Below are 24441 nucleotides of genomic sequence, written 5' to 3'. Positions count from 1 at the left end.
TGTTGAGGTTTTTGATTTTTGTTTTGGCATAAATCATTGCTATTGAACAACCTTTACGTCTGTGTGTTGTTTTGAAAATATTGAACCAATGGAAAGTAGTAAAAAGTGCTTTGAACAAAACCTCTTAACTCCATTGGACCCTCAAAATGTCTGCTAAAGCAACTAACTCCACCACCTCTCCCCCTCTCATGGAAGTAATTGACAATATATAAAGTTACAACACCAACTTTGATGAGGCTGTATTGCTTGTTTTAAAAAATATATAGGCCTATGGTTTTCTTAATTTCCTGAAAAATGTATATTTTTCATTTCCTGAAAAATGTATATTTTTCATTTCCTGAAAAATGTATATTTTTCATTTCCTGAAAAATGAACATTTTGGAGTTATGAGGTTTCCTCCCGACAGCAGAGATATCCAAAACCAGTGTTTTTGACGTCCCATCGCGGTCCCTTCGCTAGTTCAAACTGTCGGTGGGAAGGGGTGTTACCTTAAGTGGCAGCGGTGGCCGAACGGATAGCGGATCGGTCTTGATACCGGAAGGTCGCCAGTTCGAATCAGCGGTCCGACACGTTAAAATTACCACCGCTGAAGTGCCCTTGAACAAGGCATTGAACCACTACGATGAAATGTGTTCTATGAGCAGGGCCTGGCTGGAAACAAGTTCTTGAGCTTAGCCCAGATACCCTGGGTAAATATAGTAATCATCACCTTATCGCAACCCGAAACCCTGATCTTAGCTATAACCCTGGCAGGAGAAAAGAAGGAAAAGAGTTGGAGGAAGAAAAAAACCCAATTCTCACAGTTAATGAACCAGATGGTCGCCATGGTGACCGAGAAGAAGGTGTCCGTGTCCATGCTGGGAGGCACCTTCACCAGGATGGCAGTGATGATGAAGAGGATGAGCATGCCCACCAAGCTGCCCGCAATACGCACCGTCTCCGATATCCTACACGCACACGCGCACACACACACACACACACACACACACACACACACACACATACATACATACAACATTATTATTACATCACTGTCGGTGTGTGCCAAAATGTTACTTTTCAGGGGGAAAAAAAGGTTTTTAACATTTTTAACTAAAATCTTTGCTTCTGGGGGTCCCTGAAACATAACATTTTCAGATGGGGGAGGTGGACAAATTCATGTAAGTTCTGGGGGTCCTTGACATGAAAAAGCCAGTACTAAGTTCCGACACGTATTTTGGTCCGACGGTCATTTGTCCAACAACCTACCTCTATCCCTAACCTAACCATAACCGCAAGCACGGGAGCAGCGCATGTTCGAGCGGTAGTCCGATAATGCTCCGTCGGAATTACGTCCGGATCCCGAACCATTAGGATTTAGAAGAGAAGAAACATTCGTTGAATCGGCCGCGGGTCTTAATTAATGTGGTCACTGACCTCTGGTAGAGGAAGGAGTTGAGGAGGGTGAACAGCAGCAGGGGCAGCTGGGAGAGGAGGGTCATCCAGTTGTTGAAGTAGTACTCTTTACGGACCACCACCGTCCCATTGCTCCATTCTGTGGTGTTCAGACGATCCTGGAAATACTGGAGGGAGAAAGAGAGACACACAAAGCCACTTGTAACCATAGATATTAAAACATAAGCGGAGCTTTGCGCCAGTTCAGTCTCTATCCTTCTTTATACTCTATGGTTACGTACCCTTTGCTTCCGTTATGCTTCGCAATGAATCTCGGGAAAGCTTTCCTCCATGTTGCCTTCCCTCGAGATACAGACGCCCCAGAGCCGGAAGAGGCTTTATATGTCTATGCTAATGCTTGTAACCAAGTAAAGTGCTAATAGAATCAAATCAGTCAAATTCAACATTTAACCTATTTTGGGCGGGAACCCCTTTTGGTGTTAGCATTATGTTATGCTTTAGCTATTGAGAAATAGCAGATCTACGAGCTTGTAGGTCTGCTATTTTTTGAAAAATCGAAGAACGACTGACATAGAAACATAGCTTTTTCAGAAAACTGTCAGGATCTAGAAGACATTTTTAGAATCTGATCTCAGGTCAAAATGGGTTAAATGGCAGTCGAATGGCACACTTGCCCATCGGGGCAACCTGAAGGCAAACTCCACTTTCCTGAAATGTTTTATTTACTTAGATAGATAGATACTTTATTTGTCCATTTGTTTTGTGCCAAGCAGTCATCAGGATACGAAAAACAACACCGCATTATACACATTACAAACGGATCACACAATACATTGACGATACTTGACAGCTCCTCTCTTGCAGGGAGGGAAAAAAATAAACAAATAACAAAAGGCTACCAGTCATAGTTCCAAGAGGCATCACATTGCATTACATTTTATGCACAGAACCGAGATGGGGCCTGCTTTTTCATAACCCCTTTTGGTGTTAGCATTATGTTATGCTTTAGCTATTGAAAAATAGCAGATCTACAAGCTCATAGCTTATAGGTCTGCTATTTTTGAAAAATCGAAGAACGACTGACATAGAAACATAGCTTTTTCAGAAAACTGTCAGGATGTAGAAGACATTTTTAGAATCTGATCTCAGGTCAAAATGGGTTAAGGGAACAAACGATCTCGAAGCCCTAGCCTGCAGAGAAGGTACAGAGAAAGATGGTATTGACTGTAACGGGTGCGTTCTGTCCCTAGCAATAGCTTTCCCCTTCCGAACCTGAGTATCCGGGTCTCATGCATCGATATCATACTCTCAAGGCGTACCCCAGCAGCTATTTTGCTGAATACGTTGATGATTTTATGGACTTTGTTCTATTCTTATTAACCAATGATAATGAGCCATACCAGGAAACAAAGCAAAACGTCAATGCACTCTCCACGAAGGACCCTACTTTTGTGTCATTTTCTTAATTGCTAGTCAATGTTTACAGAGAGAATGCTGATGACGGATATGCCTGAATGACTGAGATCCAGCGTGTGCATGTGAAATAGAGGCCTCAGTCACATACAGTACTGTACATGACTACATGTGCAGAGACGCATATACAACACGTGCAAGGAAGGCAGATACTGTATGGCTGCATAGCTATCTCACTAAGAGGACTCAGGAATCATACGATATACTGACCGCAGGGACTTAAATGGATCACAACATAGTATTTTAAAGTACATACACATGCGAAAATAAAAAAAACAACAACAAAACGGTCTTTATACATAACCTGCTAATCTGCATCTAATCTAAACCTACACAATAACAGCTCTAATTCCCTCAAAAGGGCAATGCTTTGCCTTTCGGTCCAACATGTGATTCCTTAAGAAGGCTGAGAGGGTTGTGGAGATTAGAGGGGTATTAATCACATGCTTTAGCTCTTTAGAAGTAAATCTATCATTTGATCAGTTAAATAACCAATCTTAACAATGATGGTCGGTCGGGCATGATGTTGGTCAAGTGGCTTCCTGATGTAGCACCAGAGATTAAAATAGGGTGCATTTTGCATCCCAAAACGCAGTTTATAGTTAAGGGCATAGGTTAAGGGACGCAATAAAACAACGACCTCTGCATCCACGGGATGCACTACTGTACTGTTTTTTAAACAGTTAAATGCTGCAATTTGTAAAAATTTGAGTCAAAATATGACTCCTAACGTCGTTGAAGTTGGACTCATAAAATGTCCCTGGGACTCATCTAAAAGACCATCCCTGCATCCCGGGACTCATTACATTGAAAACCTATTTACATCACTGTAGCACTTCAACATCCAAGCTAGCCACAGGTTGCAGATAGATAGTTGTCTTAATACTTTACCATGGAGGCGGTCATGAAGAAGTTCCATGGTAGCAGAGTTCCCAGGCCCAGGATGAAGAAGATGATTCCCACCAAGAACCCCCTGGAAACGAATGAGGAGACACGAGAAGGATGTTAAGAGGAGCGCGCTTTTAAAAAAGGTGCCGGGAAACCCCTCTTACAGAATATTGACAATACACGGTACAAAATACTGACAGCTTTGCATTTCTTCTTCACATCTTGATATGAAGATAGACCTTTTTCATAACATGTTAAATAATAAACAATCAGGTCTGTGAATAGATCTGAAGTCTGGCCACACACAATTACAAGGATGTTTTTTTTAAAAACATGGCTTTGATCACCAGCACAGTTTGAGTTCTGTGAACACACGCCCAGGTGCATTGAAACTGCGGTGGAGACGGGAAGTGGGAAGTGGGATATGATGACAGTGAGAAGAATAGATTATTTTTCTGGGTTTTCCAGCCACGCAAACAACTGTTGGACTCACCTGTCCTGCGGAGAGTCCGTTCGGTCTTTCATCCTGGTGTAGGAGGTTCTGGCGAAGCTGCAGGGGCAACAGAACAAAGGGAAACGACTGAGCGTCAGCATCGTATCAGCACAGGCTTCACTGAGCTTCATATTTACGCCGGCAGTACACAGGCCTCACTGAGCCTCCCGAGTTCACTGATATCAGTACAGGCCTCACTGAGCCTCCCGAGTTCGCTGATATCAGTACAGGCCTCACTGAGCCTCAAGAGTTTGCCAATATCAGTACAGGCCTCACTGAGCCTCTCGAGTTCGCTGATATCAGTACAGGCTTCACTGAAGCCTCAGAGTTGTAATCCGGCAAGATGGTCCTCAGTCGGCGCTCCCCTACTTGCGTGTGTAGGAGGAATCCATTCCTGTGCATTCTGGCACAAAGCTGCAAAGGGCGTTCCGCAGAGCCTTCCCCACGAGCACTTCATGGAATACGGAGCAGCATGCTGTTGCCATCACCATAATTGCCTCCTCCTCCTCCTCCTGAGCCTGACACTGCCTGAACGTTGCTTTCCAGATAGCTTCCTTCCTAGTTCATATACGTCTAAGGAAAAAAGCACTTCTGAGAGTTCTAGAATAGAGAATCACGTATTGTGAACCGTGTACTCAAAATGTGAGAGAGACACAGAGAGAGTAGGCTAACTGAGACTCACGTTGGACTCTCCCAAACCCTCTCTCTCTCTCTCTTTACATCCCATGACCTGAATTAGAACTTCAGGCAAGTTCCCATTTAGGTTTTGGCAAAGAGACCAGCCCCAGAGCTCCAAATACCTCCGTCCCTCTTTTGTGAGTAGATTAGGCAGGAATCTCCCTGAATTCACTCCCTGGACATGTACTAACTAGGCTATACTGTATACTATACTATACTATAAAACAACGAACACACACATAACATATAGCTGTGCAAACTCACCAACAGCATAAGGATATTGACCTAGCCGAGAAAGCCGTGTAGTGGGATTGCCAGCATTCAAGTCCTGAAATGGCTTTGACCTAGCATGGGCTCTTACACTGTGAGACCAAGTTACTGACAGCAAGGGGGATAAAACCGTCCACCTTGTCCAAACCAAACGATCAAAATATGGCGACCGTTTTGTTTTGACTCACAAAGAGAGCAGAGCAGACTGGGGCAAACGGGGGAGGGAGGGGCCTGCACTCCTACCTGTCAGCGCTTGCACCCCGCGTTATCATCACAGCTAAAACCAACTCCTGCCTTACTGAAAGCTTATTTGCTTTAACACGAAGACGATGCCAACTGCCAGTGCCTAGGCGTTGAAATACAGCAGTACTGTGGCAATACACAGGACATGCGGGGGTTCTTCTACTCATAGATATTATGCTTCTACTGGTGTCATCACTGTAGACAGGAAAGCCTGACCCTAAAACCTAACCTCAGTCTTAACCGGCCATGCATGAGTCTTAACCATGCACTCAGTCTCTCTCTCTCTCATACATACACACACACAAACAAACAAATACAGCTGGGGGGCATTCTCACAGAGTACAGCCATGACAAACAGAACTGAGTGGATGAATCATATTCTAAATCTGTACAAAATACTAATTAAAGATGAAAACAAGCCATTGATTCAGTTCTCGTAGCTTAATTTCATGGACCGCATAATTTTCAGGCATGTTTTTAGGCAGCCTACTACAAGGCGTGCGACAAGGATAACGAGGTTTCCCACACACACACACACACACACACACACACACACACACACACACACACACACACACACACACACACACACACACACACACACACACACACACACACACACACACACACACACACACACACACACACACACACACACACACACACACACACACACACACACACACACACAGCTCTCTACACGCATCAACTCCCTTTAAATGACCCTTTGGCTACACCAGGCCAAAATGACAACAAAATAATCCTCCAACCGTCCTGCTTTCTCTTGGCTCCATGACCCTGTCTTTATTTGGCATTCTCCTTGTGTGACCTCGCAGGATGAAGGAATATTCTCATGAACTTTGCATCTGTGCTTGTTTGCAATGTTGGGTGTATTGGGAATGGGAAGATGGGAAACTGACTCTCATTCTGTGGGAGCCACTTGACGTAAGTTGACACTTGAACACTGGCTAAAAATCCAATCAATCGATTTGACTGCTTCTTGAAAGCACCATTTTGATCATTAAAAGAGTAGTCACCCAAAATGATTTATGTCCTATCAATTTACACACTCATACCTATTTATTTACATGCACATCGACGGTGGGTGCTGGGCCAATAAGGCATAACATGAAAGGAGGAAGGGCAGCTTTTGGTAAAGGAATGACTTTATTATCAGACAAGACAACGTTTCGATCTCACAGGATCTTCATCAGGTCAATATCAATCACACAGACACCCCATGAGGCCTGTGAATTCATGGAGATGTTTTTGTTGTATTCCTCAGCCAAAACTTTAGTGAGTGACATCGACAATGACATCGGTCGGTAGGAGACAAAATCCATGAATTCAAGGATCATGGGGTGTGTAATTAATATAAATTAAGTATTTTATTTAGGTGAACTACTCCTTCCTCTGATTAGAATCTGAGGTTAACAACAGCAGCGTTGCCGCCCCCGTTAAACGGCAACAAGTGTGTGTGTGTGCGTGTGCGTGTGTGTGTGTGTCCATGTGTGTGTGCGTGCATGTGTGGTGGGTGGGGCGGGGGGGTTAACCAAGGTGAGCCTACATGACAACTGTGCTCGAAACAACAAGTCACATAAGGCCTCGAAAAAGGTACTTTGACAATAAGCATTCTTGTTTGTATAATCGCGAGCTAATAGTGTCACTTAATCTGCTTACGATATAGGCTAAGTATGCTCTGTATGATCAGGAATGGAAAAACAGCTAATAATTAACTATCAGAGTGCTAGTAATACAACCAATCTTGACCCAGGGCAAAGAAACAAAATAAACGCTTGCTTGAGTATATAGTTGCAGGGTTAACAACGAACACAGCTACAAACCAAAACCAAAAACTTCCCACAGAAAAAAGAAACCAACTGCCCTGAAGGGTAAATTCAACGTCCAGTGAAGTTAACATAACAAGAGACATGTATTTTGTTTCAAAGAACCTGACTGACTGCATGAGAAGAGAATTAGCTCAATTATTCATACGGTTGTTTATTTTCAGCTCGTTTAGGCAGTAATGGAGGACAGTAATGGAAGGACAAGAAAGATGAGAGTTGGGGGACAGCCTGCGTGCAAGACGAGAGGCCCTCGCAGGCAGCTCCCAGGGTGTCCTGGGGTCAATGCACAGAGACCAGAACAGAACACCAGGCACTCTCCTTTTCTCAGTATCAACAGTCTATAGCCAGGCATGGCTGAATGAATAGCTTCATTGTTCGTTCATAACTTCCTCCAGGTCTTTAGTCCCCTGATGATGATGTTGCAAAGACCAATCTGCACGTAAATGTCTTGTGACTCATTGGCTGTCAGGAAAGGGTCCATCGCTGTTGACTTAGGCAGTAATCAAATCAAACACTGTGCAGCCGTTGAATTCCTAGCCCAGCTTACAGCTCACGGTGTGTGCCGTATCGGATCCAACAAGAGTCATGCGAACATATACAAGTCACTGTGTGCATGGTGCTCCAGTAATGATTGAAAAGCTCCTCAGCAAAAGCTGTCTGCCTGTGTGGCAGCCAAGGGGCCAGTGAGGCACTCCAACGTTGAAGCACTGGGCCCTAGTGGTAAGAGGAGGGACTACAGGCGGACCCGTGGATTCATGACCGGGAAACCCCGTGCAGCTGGGCTTTAACATTGAGCGCTCGGTTGCACTTCCGCATTTGACCACCAACATTTGGTGGTCAAATGCGGAAGTAGACGTTTTGAGACGGTCCTTCCGGGTGCTTCAAAACGCCACTGAGCAACTTCCACTGACATGAATAGCGGAGGGGGCGGAGCTTCGCGCCAGATCAGTCTCTATCCTTTTATATACTCTATGGTGGCAGCCAGGCCCCAGTACGAGGGCCCGTGTGGCAGCCAGGCCCCAGTACGAGGGCCCGTGTGGCAGCCAGGCCCCAGTACGAGGGCCTGTGTGGCAGCCAGGCCCCAGTACGAGGCAGCCAGGCCCCAGTAGGAGGGCCCGTGTGGCAGCCAGGCCCCAGTACGAGGGCCCGTGTGGCAGCCAGGCCCCAGTACGAGGGCCTGTGTGGCAGCCAGGCCCCAGTACGAGGGCCTGTGTGGCAGCCAGGCCCCAGTACGAGGCAGCCAGGCCCCAGTAGGAGGGCCCGTGTGGCAGCCAGGCCCCAGTACGAGGGCCCGTGTGGCAGCCAGGCCCCAGTACGAGGGCCTGTGTGGCAGCCAGGCCCCAGTACGAGGGCCTGTGTGGCAGCCAGGCCCCAGTACGAGGTCATTCAGACAGAGAGGGAATGTATGTGGACTGTGGAGGTGGAGGTAGTAGTGGGATTAAACGTCTTTAACGGGATTAAAATGTGCCTGCAAATATTTCAGATCAAACTATTCATTCATTAGTTGATGCTTCATTCATACAAGCTTATGCCTTTATTCAGGGGTGAAAAATCAACCTTATTCCAAATAGATATTGCGAATGTATTGATGAATAATTAGACAACCAACAGTTAAATATATATATTTATTTTTTTCAGGCGACTATCACATGACTAAAAGGCCCCGGTGTGGCCTCTCAGCTCTGTGGGCTTTGGAGTCTTTAGACACAGAAAACTCTCTGTGTGTGTGTGTGTGTGTGTGTGTGTGCGTGCGTGCGTGCGTGCGTGCGTGCGTGCGTGCGTGCGTGCGTGCGTGCGTGCGAGCATGTGCTCAATGGAAATGCCTCAGGCACAAGGAAACTGGATGGTCGAGAGTCTAGACGCTACTACAGTCAGCGATTCCCAGCTGGACCTATAATTATGCTCAGTCAGTGTCAAATTCAGTTTACCGTATGTGTACATTTCCGCTGTTTACATACCATTAAAAGAAAGATATTTTGGATTCCTCATTCATAAAGGTTGACACAGTAGTACTAGTAGGCCTGACCTCGATTAGTCGACTGATCAATCAAGGGAGTCTTAGTCTACTACCAAACTCTTAGTCGATTAGTCAATGTTTGTTTTTCTTTTTTGCATGATTCGACTTAGTGATTGGTCTAATTTGTTATATTAACAAATAGTTTGAGGATATATATCATGATTTATTGGGAGAAACCAAGCAAGTATATGTTAAATTAGACATTAGGCACCCCCCACAGCCCAAATGGAATGATTCTCTATTGCATAATTATTTTCATGTTATTTCATGTTATGCAATCAGACTGATTCGACTGCCAATCTCTCAGGTTGCCTCATAGTCGACTATAGCTAACATCACATCACATTTACATAACATGTAAAGCACATCTTTACATTTATGATTTTATTAGCTACTGTGAACCTGGAAGAGGTGCTTTCTTTCTTTCAAATATCTGAACATGTTTAGTAAGTAACTATGGTCACATGGTGTCCTGAATCAAAACCACCCTCATTAGGTGGGGTTCTGTATAATGCTATCATTTTGATTAGATGCTAATCTCAGATTGCTCAAAGGGGCCTTAAAGGGCGAATATCCAAACTGTAAAAAATAGGCCGGGCTAATACTTGTATATGATAATACGGCCAAAAAACTGTACTGTGTTTAAGTGCTCCTCTCTCATAGGAGATGACAAAACAAAATAAAATGCTCATGTTCGTTACACACAAATAAGACAAATATTTTTCCCAATAGACGTGCCAACTTAGTTGGGAAGGTGTAACCATATAATTCTTCCGAGATCAGATAACACAGAACAGACATGCACACAATAATAGATCACACCCATGGCATGCATGCCTCCTTCGCCACACAAACACACACACCTTGCATGCCTCCTCCTCGAACCGCCTTCACTGTTTGATACAATGTCTGGATCATGGGAAATTGGTCAAAACATTACCCGGTTTTGCCAAGCAGAACCCTATTCTGGATGGCAACGCCATGTGACAGAGCCCCGGAGCTACACACATGGAGGTCACAGATGGGTCTGACTCTAAACTAAGGCTTTGCATGCTTAGCTCACCACACACATGCCTGGCATGCCTCCTCCACCACACACATGCGTGCCTTAGTTCCAAGTGTGACACTGCAAAAACCAAACTGCTGAACAGCCACATTAAACCATGCTCGTCTTTGTTGTGTCCAACTGCCACCCCCTATTATCCAGGACACGTACCCCTCAATTTCGGGAATCATTTGGTTGGCCTGCTCTGTTTAAGAAGTAGGTCAAATCACTCCAGCACAGAAAAGACTTACTGGTCACCACCAGTGTGACTGTTGGAGATGCCGTGGGGAGACTTTATTGGCAAACCATTTTCATGTTTTCTGGAGTTGCCCTTTAGCTGTGGTTCCATTTTGGAGTCTTTGGAGAAGTGTCCAGTGTCCTGGAAGCAGCTTTTTGGAGGACTTCAATTTGCAAGGCAGGATCAGTATTTACTGAGGGTATTGCTGGTGGCATCCAAAAAAAAAGCCTTAACTAAAAAGTGGCTTACGAATGTTACACCAACTATAAATCAATGGATTGATTCAATCTATCATTTATTATTGCATTCAGCTTTAGAGGTTAAACTGAAGTCTTTACAGACAACTGGTTTAATCATGTCTTTACCCATAAGACCTGATTTTATTTAAATTCAGTTGTGTTAAATCTGTTCCATTAATGGACTTTGTCCACCTGTGGATGCACCTGTTTGAGGTACTTGTATAGTGAAGTGAGTGACTAGAGAGGCCAATATTTCCCCTTTATTTGTATGTATATTGTATGTTTGGTTTGTATGTATTTTCCTAGTCTTTTCCTTTTCATGTATGTTTGTTGTTTAAAATTAAATAAAACGGAAATAAAAAAGGAAAAAGAAAGTCAAATCGATCAGTTCATCGACATTGAGTCATTTGAGTGTCAGCTGAGACCCCCTGTAAACAATAATGATGGGGGGGTTGACCATAGAGTTACAGACCGGAGCGACCCCCCGCTATTCATTTCAATGGAAGTTGCTCAGTGGCGTTTTGAAGCACCCGGAAGAACACTCTACTTTTGGATCTTTTCGATTTAGACACCCATTGGGCAAGTATAGGTCATGTTTTACTTGCCCAAAGGTGACGGTCATGCCCACTTGCCCGGATAGAAAATTATGAGGGCTGTGAGTCAAGATATGAACATACCTCAATATTTATGACAAAAATCTCAATAGCTATAAATAGCTATTTTCAATCATGAGCTAATTACTGTTGTCTGTTAGGTTGACTAACATTCCAGGCACCTATTAGGCCCTGCATTTATGTAGGCTACTGGTATATTGAGTTGGCTCCATGTGATTGTGTACATTTTCATACCATTTACTATTTCACATGGCATTTGGTACCATGTTCATGCATGCTCATGCTTCATCTGATAGCTTTCAAGGATGTGACAGTTGGCAGTGCACCTGTATTCAATGGAACCTGATTGTATCTTGCACTTCCTGTTATCTTGTCACAACAACGCTGAGGAAGCCAGTCAGTTGTCCAACTTGTCCAACAAGGTAAATAAACCATGTGAAAATTAATTCATTTCGTTCATTGAGCCTTGCACCTATAAGACTATAAGACTATAAGATTTCTGCTTTTGCAGACTGTATTCTCTTATTTTAAATTAAGTCCACGGACATCTTGTGATCAACTAAAGATAGTTAGGCCTATTGCTTCCCCAATCAAACACAGGCAAGTCGGGCAACTTCAAAGCAAACTCCACTTCTTGCCTGAACGTTGTATTTACTACTTGTCACTGTCTGTCAAGTGTCAACCCCTTTAAACATTACTGTTGGCTCCCAGAGCTAGTTTGCTTGGTCTTTCTTTGCTACAACTGACAATTCCTTTAGTTCGTGGACAAGATTATGACAAATTATAACCTCGTTTGTGTGTGAGTCAGTCACCTCCAGAAAGGAGGATTACCAGCCAGGCTAGTAAGTATAATTCGAGGATGAGTCAGACTCAGACGACACATGTGCTCCTCGATCCTCGCCAGGCCAGATGGCAGGACAGGTGCCATATTGCAGCCAGGTCAGGATGACACACTGACACGCGCCTTAAATTACCCGCAATTTTTTACTCTATTCAAGGAAATTAGAATTAGAAAGCATAGAATAGAATAGTGGCACATTATATTTGGCCAGTCAGTGTTCCAACAAAATGGTGTGGTGGTTATATGTATGGCAATGTGGTGAATGACTTTAAGGCTTAAATATAATAAACCCAAAATATGGTACACATGTATAAAAACAATAATCTGTATTCTGTAAAAGCAGAAATAATCATTTCAGAATACAGATGATGATGATGCTATAGTGATCCAGGAGAGCGATGCATACATCAAATCGCATGGCACATTATAGGACAGTTTCAGATGTTAAATGGTAGTGGTACCCGTGGCTAAATTCAAGAAAACACTTGACATTTATTAGTTTTATTTAAGCCTTTGAAATCGTATTAAACGCAATTGAATTGACACACACAGCCAGCGCAGGATGGAACAAGAGTTGCATTGTTGTCAGTCGGACAGACATCGCACCATTCAACCCACGCATGCACGTCGCATGAAGAAGGGAGCCGCTCTATGTCTGTCCACAACAAAACAACGGCCCATTTAAGGCCGGTTTCGTACAAAAAGGAGTCAAATAAATGCATATGATCTCACTGACTTAGTACTACAGCGATCGGCAGGGCTATATTTTATATTAAGAACACTGTTTTTTATAGCTTACCTTGAAACGATGCGCTGGCCTGGTGCTGTGCTGTCCTGTCACTGGTGGTGGCGTGCTGCCGTTCTCATGTTGTTGTTGCTCCCTGCGGAGAAACTATAAACACAACAGATGTCCGTCCTCCTCCGCCGATGTCATTAATGAAACGATAATAATAAATGAACCCCGAATGTAACGCGATCGCCCTTTTTGTTTCCTCCTCGTCCTCGCACATCCACGTGGCGGGAACGCGCGGCGCGTAGTTCACAAATGGCTCCAGTTTACAGTATTTGACTCAGCGAGCTTAGCGACGTAGACAGACAGTAGTGTGTACGTAATCGTCATTTCCATCTCGTCCGTGCAGACCTATAGTATACAGACTGTGTGTGTGTGGGGGGGGGGGGAGTGGACGCCCCTCCCCCCGTGCTCTGCTGTATGGTGAAGAAGTGGTTTTCAACATGCACGCGGGCCGTTGGGTTCGTGACAGCCTAGGGGGGTCAGGGCAGGCAGCTGCCAGCATGACTGACAGACAGTTTATCTTCATGACTTCGTCACCATTATTATGTCATGTTATTTAAATACAGGTTAATGATACTACCTACCTACCTAGGCCTGTACATAGACAGACCTAAACCAGGGACAAATTAGCCATTGGGGCTGTGGCTCTCAGGGGGCCTTCGGGGAAATTGGACCACGCAGACGGCGCAGTACTAGGTTTAACGCCCTGAAAAGGGCTCTGCGTGGGGCCCTTCATTGGCTGTTGATTTTGTTAAATTTAGGTCAAAAAGATGATAAAAACACGGAAAAACGCGAATGTTGCGTGCACGCGCGCTATGGGGGCCCTGCATAAATGACCGGCCCCAGGGGCCCTCGTGGGGGTTAATCCGTCCTAAACTGCAGTGGTCTGTGGACCAAATGACACTGTGTGGCCAGTGTGGGATTAATCAAACAAGCAGCAAGGGACCTCTATACACCTGTCTCCTGCTACTACCTAACAGAAAAGGTAACCGAGGGTCCCGAAAGGGGCTACTTACTACCCTGTGTAACTTACACACAGGGTAGTAGCAGGAGACGGGTGTATAGATGCATGTGAGATAGATCCTTCTTTTTATAGGCCTACCTCTATTCATAGATCTATATTCCCTGTTATTTGGTTTAAGGTGTATGGAAGCTGACCTGTACCTGTTTAAGGTGTATGGAAGCTGACCTGTACCTGTTTAAGGTGTATGGAAGCTGACCTGTACCATGCAGCAGTGCTGTTTAAGGTGTATGGAAGCTGACCTGTACCATGCAGCAGCAGTGCTGGTTTAAGGTGTATGGAAGCTGACCTGTACCATGCAGCAGCAGTGCTGTTTTGTGCTGAATTGGCACTGCATGGAAGAACCTTGTCGTAGCGGCATCAGGCCTCAGGCCTTGGGCAGATAAAGCAGCCCATGGTTGTATAATAACCTTGAACACAGGGACGTGCAGAGTGTTAGCTGATCTACAAGCTCTCGACGCATCGCAGAGCTGAGAGCTTGTAGATCGGCCATTTTCCCGGCGTGACCCCGAGGCCCTCACTCGTTGGCTATTGGAGATGCCATGGATGACATGGATTTCTAAACAAACTCTTTCAACACAAAATGCTGAGTTCAAGATCAGGAGAGTTCAGAAAAAAGCAATTCTCGGGTATGGCATGGAAAGGAGAGGAGGGCATTTGCATTTCTTTCACCACAGTAAATGCTGCATTCATGGTCTGGAGAGGGCAGTTTTTTGGTTTAGTTTTTTTACAGACGGGTAAAAGGGCACGGGCTGAACGTGTGCACGTGCCTGCTTGAACGATTAGAAATGTTTATAATCTATTGTGTTTCTGTTTTTCAGGTCCAGGCCTGGCTTTCATGGCATCTCTGGTAGAAGAGGTAGGCTACTGAAATTTTTTACTTAGTATGTACACATGAGTATTACAGCAACAAAAGCATTTTACAGGACATGTTTGGACTGAAAAAGGTGTACGCTGAAGCCGTAGCTTATATAGTGCCTACCCTTTTTGCCGTACTTATATTACATTAGTGCAAATAATCAAAAAATAAAAATAGAAAATAAGAACAAATAATATAAAAATAAACACATCAATGCATTTGGTAGAATCATATGGAGATGGAAATGCTGCAATATAAGAGGTTTATGGTTTATGTGTAGAAGTACTCATTATGCAGTATGTCCCATTTCACAAGTTCTATAGTCCTGAGTAAAGCCCTAACCACACCATGCATCTCCTTGGGTCCAAACGGTTGCAAGGAGTTGCATGGTGACCCTTTGGTGGGGTTTGGGCCATTGAATTCCATGCATTGAATTCACACTTCTTGGGACAACGTGGGACGACGCGCGTCAACGTGCAACAGGACATTTCACACCGCCGGGACAACGTTAAAACCGTCTTGACCCTCTGGTGTGGTTAGGCCCAAACCACACCATTGCAACTCCTTGCAACAAAACGGTTTTAAGGACACACCAATGCAACTCATTGCAACTGCCATTGGGGATAATGGTTGCATTCAACTACATGCAAGGAGTTGCACTGGTGTGTTTTGGGCCTACAAAGTACACTAAATGGTAAATATAGCGCCTTTATCCAAGGCGCTTTACATAGATTGTGCATTACATTCACCCATTCATACACCGATTGCGGCGGAAGCCATGCAAGGTACCAACCAGCACATCGGGAGCAATTTGGGGTTCAGTGTCTTACACTATTTCGGCCTGGGCCGTGGCTCAGCGGTCCAGGCACCTTGGCTGGTAATCCAGTCTGGCAGTGTGCCGCGGGTTCGACTCTCGATCCCGACGGCCTTTACTGCATGTCACTCCCCCATCTCTCTCCCCATTTCCTGTCAGCCTACTGTCTGTCCCTCTATAAAAAAGGCGGAAGCCGCAAAAAAATAAACAAAAAAATAAAATTAAAAAAAGTACACTATTTGCCTCTGAGATGCAGTGGAGTAGAAGCAAAAGTATTGAAATTTGGACAGTACAGTACTTGAGTTCTTACGTTCCACCACTGCATTGCATACCCCCAGGCAATATGCCCCTATACCTCACCTGCTTCGTTCTCCATAATTATTCTCTTTGGTCTGGATTCGCAGATGATATACAGTATACAAACTGAACTAAATTTCACATTTTGATACTGAAATATATAATATATTTGGGGTATTAATAGTGGTTGTTGTGAAATAATTGTCAAAACAGAACTGCCACAAATGCATATTGTGGTTTTGGGGATAGTGACCAATTGCTGTTTGTTTTTGTGAATGCCCCTTTTATGGTATCGTGTGTGGCCACCAGCCATCAAATCTCACTCCACTGCACTCCGAAGCATGGGAGCCGAGGTTAATGTAGCTGTAGCCTTACCCTAGAGGCCCACTTGTGCGGCATCATTATTTTAATAGCCTGGTGCAATCATTTAACGGTTTGACTTTTTTGTTTGTCCCACTGTTTCCCATAGACCGATTATTACAGTAGCAGTAACATGTAGTCACTGACTTGCTCTACACATATACGGCAAAGCTAGGCACCAACAAAACATGATGTACTCATTTTACAGATAGAGAAATTTGGGAGTTTTGTGTATTTTGTTGTTGTACATTTAAGAGATTAATGATCAAAATCTTAGATATGTTTACTCATCCTTCAGCCATGTTAACTAGTTCAAAAGTGACATGCTGCTCTTATGTACTGTCACGATATTTAGATAGTCTTGAGATAGTCTTTTTTGTGTTTGTGTGTGTTTAGTCAAGGTGGGCTTGAATGTATAGTACATGATGTACTACCTAACCATGCACTATGAATGTAAACAGTTTGAAATGTAAACGATAAATTGCCATGGCTTTGATCATGCTGAAAATGTGATACTTCTTTCTATATGATGTGATGACCCCATGGTCTTTCCTATAGCACCACCCTCAGGCCAAAAGGTTCACTTGTACACAAGATATTTCAAACTCTAATATAGCCATGAGCACATGCTCCCCAGAGGAAGAACTATTTTGATTTTGGTGACCCCATCACCTACAGTACTCGGGCCCAATCCCAATTGCCTCCCTCAAGCCCTGAGCCCTGAACCCTCATTGACTTTAGTGACGTCAGCTGTAAGTGCTTGAGGGTGAGAGGCTGCAAGGGCTCCAAATTGTTGTGAAAGGAATGGGACAGCACTTTGAAGATGAGTCCGCCATTCATGACACTTTGCATCACTATATAAAAACTGTCCTTATTCACAGCCTACATGCTTGGCCTATTTATACATGTCTATCATGTCTATTTTAGTATTTAAGCTGATCGTTTTATTATTAGTTTCATAAATACTCTTTCCTGTGTGATAGGGGTTGTAATATTCATATTATATTCATAAATTGCATGTTTCCCTTATTATTATTATTATTATTATTATTATTATTGTTATTAAATATATAGCCTATCCTTCCATTCCGTCTCCCTTTGAGAACAGTGAGAAAGCACTATTGTGTTTGTTGACATTCTAACCGTGATACATAACTAATTTGCATATTTAAATGATTGACGTTCGGAGGATTCCTCTCATTCCCCTGGTAACGCTATGAACTGTGGGTTCTTTGCCAAAGTCAGTCAAAGTCAGCATCGATGCTGACTTTGGCAAAGGGCACATAAAGGGGCGGGGCTGAGCCCTCACTGACTTGCCGATTTCAAATGGGACATCCCTCAAGCCCTCGCAGACTTCACATGAACGCACAGCTAAGTCAGTGAGGGCTCATTGAGTCAGCAAGGGAGTGGATTGGGATTGGGCCTCAGTCTCTTGTAGTAGTAGTGCCACCACTGCCACCCTCAGGTCAACCTTTACATTTTAGCCCTCCTAGAATAGAAATGTCATTTGGTTGGTCATTTGGTCAGTTGTGGTGGCCAGAGCCATACATAGAGTAAGACAGAGTTACGACAACTCTGTTCACTTCATGGGGCCAGTCGAATGGTGGCTCTTCTACAGAGGCCTCTATTGGCGAAGAGAATAGCGAAGAGTGACAATGTCCTGGACCGGAAATGATCTTAAATCCCTTTATTTTAGATTGTTTTTTAACCACTCCTACAACTGGCTTTGTTAGTTTACGTGTCTGTTCATACCAAAAAATGAGCATGGTTGCTATGGTCACCCAGTTCACCCGGGTGTGATTTCAGCTTTGTTAGTTTACGTGTCTGTTCGTACCAAAAAATGAGCATGGTTGCTATGGTCACCCAGTTCACACGGGTGTGATTTCATTAAGTCAGACATTACGTCAGACCACAGTTGATCAGTCTATATAAGACCTTACACCACTCAGTTCACACGGGAGTGATTTTTTAGTAATAGTACATAACATAAACATTACAGAAACTTTAGTTGTCACTGTACATAATACTTTAAAACAGTTGTCATGTTGCACACATGCCTAAAATTGGTGATATTTGAGCTGCCCTCGTTGTAAACAATGTATTTCGAACTCCAGCTTGTCACTCTCCAGGCTGCATGAACAGCTCTCGAGGCAGCGCTCAGTTTTCTGCCCCCCCTCAATGTCATAACTTTGTCTTACTCAGATTCCACCCCCCGGGGGTGGAATCTGTTGTCACTGATTTGTTGTCACTTGTGACATCACTGGGGTGAAAATATACCAGACAGTATATAAAGAATCACAGTCTTTCTAAAATGCCACAAATCTCTGCTTACTCTGAGCAGGGGTTTTGATCTATGATGTTGCAGTGATGTCGTGGGTTAATGCATTTGGTCCATAAAAAGCACCCCGCAGCCTCACGTCCTCAGTCTTGCAAGTGAACCACAGAAAACCCTTTACATCTTCCCAATTAATTCTCCTTGGTTTATGGTGCTGTAAACTATTTGAAATCTTGTATGTTTCATCAAACATCCATAATAGAAAGAGATAGAATAACTTATTGCACCTGAACAAATTCCCCTTACACCTACCTTGAACAAATTTCATTAGACTCTTTAATTTGACTCATCTTTGAGGCTTGTATTCTGAGCTTCATCCTTGCTACAAACGGCAATCCTTTACTTCTTTAACCTCATGTGATTCATCCACCGTATTCCCACCCCCAACCAACCAAGCGATAGCAAACCTCTTTGTGTGACTAACTGGCTCCAACCCTTAGAACATGATGGAACCAGAGCAACAGACTGAGGTCCCTGCAGCACTCAAACAGCTTGCCAAGCTGGTGGTGCGGGGCTTCTACGGGCCTGAGCATGCCCTGGCAATGGACATGCTCATCCGCAGCCCTTGCTTGCGCGAGGAGGACATGCTGGAACTTCTCAAGTTTGGCCCCAAGCAACTGCACTCGGTACTCAACACGCTGAAAGGTGACAAGTTTGTGAAGTGTCACACGCAGGTGGAAACCGCGCCGGACGGCAAGAAGACTCGGCACAACTACTATTTCATCAACTCTAGAATGCTGGTGAACGTGATCAAGTACAAGCTGGACAACATGCGACGGCGATTAGAGGCGGAGGAGCAAGAATCCACCAATCGCGCCTCCTTCCGCTGTCCCTGCTGCTACTCCACCTTCACAGACCTCGACGCCGGCCGGTTGTTTGACCCTACAAAAGGGACGTTCCACTGTACGTGCTGTCAGACGGAGGTGGAGGACAATGTGTCCGTGTCGCCCAGGAAAGATGCCAGGAATCTGGTCGTTCGTTTCAACGAGCAGATCGCACCCATCTACTTGCAGCTCCGCGAGGCGGAAAGCGGCAAATGCACTGTGGCTGCGTCGGGGGCTTCAGGCCGCACGTTCCGTGGGCCCGCCAAGGGCCCGTCCTATGCTGACCTCTACACACAGAATGTGGTGATCAGCATGGGAGATCAGGACCAACACGGGAAGGCGAGCAAGGCTGAGTCCGAGGCTCCCAAGGAGCAGCCCATCTGGCTTACCCAGAGCACCATACAGGGAGCCTTTTGCGAGCCTGACGCACTCGACTCCGCCGCGGAGTCGAGTGCGTCAGGAGCCCTCGACAGTGGGGCTGCTCGCGGCAAGTCGCACGAGAACGAGATAATACGCCTCCTCTTCCACGAGAAGAGGAGCGACGCAGACGGTGGTGGCGGAGGGGAGGATGAAGAGGAAGAGGATGATGATGAGTTTGAGGAGGTGGGGGAGGAGTACGTGGTGATGGTTGGGGGCAGGGCTCTCTCCTACCAGGAGGTCAGTCAGAAGCCAGAGCTGGTGGGGCAAATGAGCGCGCAGGAGAAAGAAGCCTACATCAAAATGGGGCAGGGTATTTACGAGGCCACGCATGATGAATGAACACACACGCGGCTGATGGTCAGCGGTGAGACAAATTCACAATCTCATTTCTCCCTCTTATCTCTTTGTCTTGGTCCCACCTGCTCCTGGACATGACTCATCAATAAGAAAACGAAATTGTATGCCACCATATTTTAAGGCATATCAGACAGTGTTACAAGATGTTTTTTCAAGTATTTTTTTCAAGTCGGCAGACTCGGCACATCTGAAAGGAAGGAGTTAGATTTGTACAATATGCCATTTCCAATTCTCTGTCTTTCATCCATTCGCTTTATCCTTCCTATTATTCCACAAATTATGCGTTCTAATTTGTGGGAATCGCTGCAAATCTCATTTGGCGGAATGCAAATTGTAATATAACTCCAGTGTGTGCATGGGGTTCGTCTATTCGTATGGTGTCTCTCACGTGTGCTTCGGAGATGAAATACGCTTGCTATGGATGACTAAGCATAATGTAAGACATTTACACTGACGTCATCTAAGTCTAAAAACTCATCATGTTTTATATTTAGACAAGTATAAACAAAGTATCTTCCTGGAACAGTTCGTCTAACTGTTAGATTCTAACAGACACATCCTGCCTCCGGTAAAAAGGGTCCAGGAGAACTTCTTCCTCGTCTCTTCCTCCGATCCAATACTGTGTGGTAGACTTGGCTTGCGTTGCGTGGCTTGCTCCTGTCGTATCACTGGCACACATATCCATGGAAGTGCGGCCACTGGAGGTCATATCTCCGCCAGCTCAGGTGCAGCTTTCTATTTGGGCAAGACTGAGGTTATTATTCATGACATCAGTGTGGAAGTCTATATTTGGGTGTAGTCTTTGTAAGACCCTGTCATTCTGATATGCATACACGCCTGCATTGTAAAGATTTTTCAAGAGGTTATGTATTCATTACACATACAGTATATTTATTATGTTTCTATCTAAATTGAATCGATTTCTCCAGGAAACGAAGGCAACCATCAACTATTTGGTTAACTATCGGGAGGTCTCATGTATTTTGTACTCTTAACTGCATTAACTTATTTAGCCACGTGTTCAGCTGGAAAGGATGAAATCTGTGGTATTCTTAAGCCGTGGCTTTTGACGGCATCCATTTCAATGGAGATCAATAAAAAGGGCTTTCACAGGGAGCTGGTAACCACTGTGCGGTTTGGTCGTGACGTTCCCGCCGGCCTCAGAGTTCTGCTGATCCATCGATGGCCCAGAGGCGTTTATGTGGATCCATATGAACTGTCATCCCTGAGGAGGGGTCACGGTGACCTGGATGTACTCCTAGACTCAACCGTTGACCCGGAGGCCCCCGCTCACAAGTCTGTGGGCTTTGTTGCACTCGTGTATCCGCCTCTGGGCGAACAGAATCACACGCTCGTTCGAGTAGTCGTTCCAATCCACGGCCGCTACCACGAGCCCTCTCATGACGGTGGACAGTTTGTTCGAGTACATTTAGAACTCCCGGAGCTGCTGCTGCGTACGTCCCCGGACACGCGTGCACCACTGGGCGATTTATTATCGCCGCCTCATGCCATCGTGGAGGCCCCGTGCACTGCGGACAACGCCAGCACATGTCAGTGGGTTAAGATCCAACACCAGGGGCACTCCCATCGTCACGCGGGCTTCCAGATTCCAGTTGGCGACGGTGCTTTGATGACGTGTGTATGTGCTGGAACCCTTGTAGTTACACTCACGTGCTGTGTGGCACTCTCGAAATCCATCTGGCAACATGGGATCTCTAAAAGCGGATAGATAGTATGCATGCTGTGCTGTATGTTTCTGGGTAGCTCTTGGACGAAACACAAGGAGGTAACCGGTAGTGGGGAAGGTTCCCGCTCTGAAGGCGTGGAAGACGAGAAGAAACAGAAAGGAGGAGGGAGGAAGAGGCCAGTTTAAAAAGAAAGGGAAGAGTGTGTCTAACAGTTACAATAGTGAAAACACCCAAGGGCCAAGAAGAAATAGGTCACATGTGGTCGTGGTGTCAACATTTGACATATAGAAGAGGCACAGAGATTCTTTGGCCAGAACTTATCATGTGGTGCCTCAGTTACAGTACAAGATGAAATACTTATTCGCATTAATTATTATTGTTTAAGAGAAGCAATGATGATTTGGGAGAAATCATGAAAGTGAAGACAATAATATTGTGCTGTGTCTGTCTCTCTTTTTTCCCCCATATATGGCGATAGATGCCCAATAGGAGATGCCTGAAGCCCCAGTAATGACATCATAGTACTGGCATCATTATGACTGATGTCATAGACTGGAGTCCAAGTAATCTGATAACATTTTTGAGGGGCGCTGGCCCCTCCTATGTCCAGCTTTGAGGGTTTGTGTAAACACAAACATTGTGTTAACACAAACATTGAATGCCAATGGCCTGAGGCCTGAGGCCTACCATTGCGTGGCACAACTATGCACGGAATGTCTATGTTCACAGGCTTCTGTGTGCGGCCTAGAGGGCATCTGAGCATGTGCTACACCATACCTCTTACACCTTGTGTCCTTTGGGTAACCGGGCCATTGACAATGAATGGCCGGCTAGCTTTGAGTGTTTGAGTGTGTAAACAAGAATTGAAGACGAAGGTGAGGACACAAATTGTGATTGGCCGGAATGAGATGATGTATGATGATAAGAGTGCCCCTCACTTCACATGGGTGTGATTTTATTTCACTACTATCTCTTTTTTTTATTGCAATTTCAATTTCAATAAATACATCAGATTCAAGTCAATCTGTCGCTGCCACACAACTGGGGTTAAAGGAGGAAACTGGATTCTAAAATCAGGGAATGAGGATGCTGAAGGCGAGAACTACGTACTACAACTAATAGCAAAAACGTACATGGGAATTATTGTATATGGAACCTGATACAACTCAATGTATTGAGCTGTAGCAGGTCTGGTGTGGAGTAGTAGTGTACCCTTAAGATGCTTTGTACACAATTGTTTAGTGAAAAACACAGATAGAAAATAGCTGCTGCTGCTGGTCGTGTGAGGGATTTAGAACGGTCTGCAATATGGAGCTACTGTCACGTTAAAATTACCACCGCTGAAGTGTCCTTGAGCAAGGCATTGAACCACTACCATGAAATGTTCTATGAGCAGGGCCTGGCTGTAAACAAGTATCTGATGCTTAGTCCAGTTACCCTGGGTAAATATAGTAACTTTGCTTTGCTTTACTTTGATGACATTTAACCTCCCAGACCCAAAAGTAACGAATATTTTGTTGTCGTTGGATTATTTGGATAAGGTTTTGTCCACAATTGCTGTATGTTGTATTGATGTTGGTACCATTAGGAGAGGTAACAGGCAAACGTTGATCAAAATAACAATTCTTCTACATTCTCTAATTGTGTAGACTTCTTGTAAATGTAGTAGGCAGGTGTTTAACAATAATGGAACTCCCCTTTTGGGTCTATTTGGTTTCATTTTACACTCAAGAGTTTAATGTTTGAAAATTAAATTATATGATATGATACCGTATATATATATATATATATATATATATATATATATATATATATATATATATATATATATATATATATATATATCATGACTCACCAGGATCCTGGATCGCTTGATTCTAGTCTTAAAATAATTGATATAAATATGTTTGTAAATCTTTAGGCCTAATGGGAAAAATGAATGGAAGATTTTTCAGTGGTGCCAGAAAACCACGCTACGGTGGTATAGATACTTTTACTCAAGTAAAAGTAAAACATGTGAGTAGCCTACTAAGGATACTTGATAGCCAGGCTAGATACTTGATGCTTCAGGCCATAGCACACTTGATATGAACCACAGAGTGTAAGAGGGCGGCATCTAGTGGCTGAATGCTGCTTAGCAGCAGCTTTAAAGTATAATAATTAATTATGAATAGAATGTCCGTGTTTTATAATGTTGGTAACTTTAGTCTTGGTATTATTATAGTTGCAGGTTGTCCATAAAACAATGTTGTATTTGAAATGTTTTTGAAAGAGTTTTTAAACCTAACATTATAATCCTTTATCTCTTCAACCAATCAACAGTCTTACTGGAACCCCGTGACCGGAAGACATTACCCAGCATGCGCGTGCAGTATTTTAAAGAATAAAACAG

General features: G+C 44.3%; 4 protein-coding genes across 4 annotated transcripts in view; 3 read left to right on the top strand and 1 right to left on the bottom strand.

Annotated features, from left to right (window-relative positions):
• The window catches only part of LOC306913831 (equilibrative nucleoside transporter 2-like), a 28929-nt gene extending 15569 nt beyond the window's left edge, over positions 1-13360 (bottom strand). Inside the window, exons 1-5 of the mRNA XM_079490641.1 lie at positions 13081-13360; positions 4250-4306; positions 3760-3841; positions 1417-1562; positions 802-947 (exon numbers count right to left, since the gene is read on the bottom strand). Of these exons, the coding sequence (XP_079346767.1) occupies positions 802-947; positions 1417-1562; positions 3760-3841; positions 4250-4281 (406 nt within the window). The 5' untranslated portion in view covers positions 4282-4306; positions 13081-13360. The remainder of the gene's footprint in view (positions 1-801; positions 948-1416; positions 1563-3759; positions 3842-4249; positions 4307-13080) is intronic.
• LOC306913830 (uncharacterized protein) overlaps positions 6797-24441 on the top strand; it is a gene marked incomplete at its 5' end in the record, with an annotated part of 38899 nt that continues 21254 nt past the window's right edge. The window contains 4 exons of the mRNA XM_079490640.1: positions 6797-6801; positions 8269-8713; positions 11762-11862; positions 14917-14954. Of these exons, the coding sequence (XP_079346766.1) occupies positions 6797-6801; positions 8269-8713; positions 11762-11862; positions 14917-14954 (589 nt within the window). The remainder of the gene's footprint in view (positions 6802-8268; positions 8714-11761; positions 11863-14916; positions 14955-24441) is intronic.
• On the top strand, positions 19204-20343 carry LOC306913738 (general transcription factor IIE subunit 1-like; the record flags this gene model as incomplete). Its single annotated transcript, XM_079490551.1, has 1 exon — positions 19204-20343. One exon carries the CDS (start codon positions 19204-19206, stop codon positions 20341-20343), a length of 1140 nt encoding a protein of 379 aa, XP_079346677.1.
• On the top strand, positions 21446-22560 carry LOC306913736 (phosphatidylinositol-glycan biosynthesis class X protein-like; the record flags this gene model as incomplete). Its single annotated transcript, XM_079490548.1, has 2 exons — positions 21446-22000; positions 22528-22560. The coding sequence occupies 2 exons, from the start codon at positions 21446-21448 to the stop codon at positions 22558-22560; spliced, it is 588 nt and encodes a 195-aa protein (XP_079346674.1).

This window comes from Electrona antarctica (genome assembly GCF_951216825.1).
Source record: "Electrona antarctica genome assembly, chromosome: 21".
NCBI classification, from domain to species: Eukaryota; Metazoa; Chordata; class Actinopteri; order Myctophiformes; family Myctophidae; genus Electrona; species Electrona antarctica.
The sequence above is the reverse complement of the archived record's forward strand: the minus strand, read 5'-3'. Positions and strand labels throughout refer to the sequence as shown.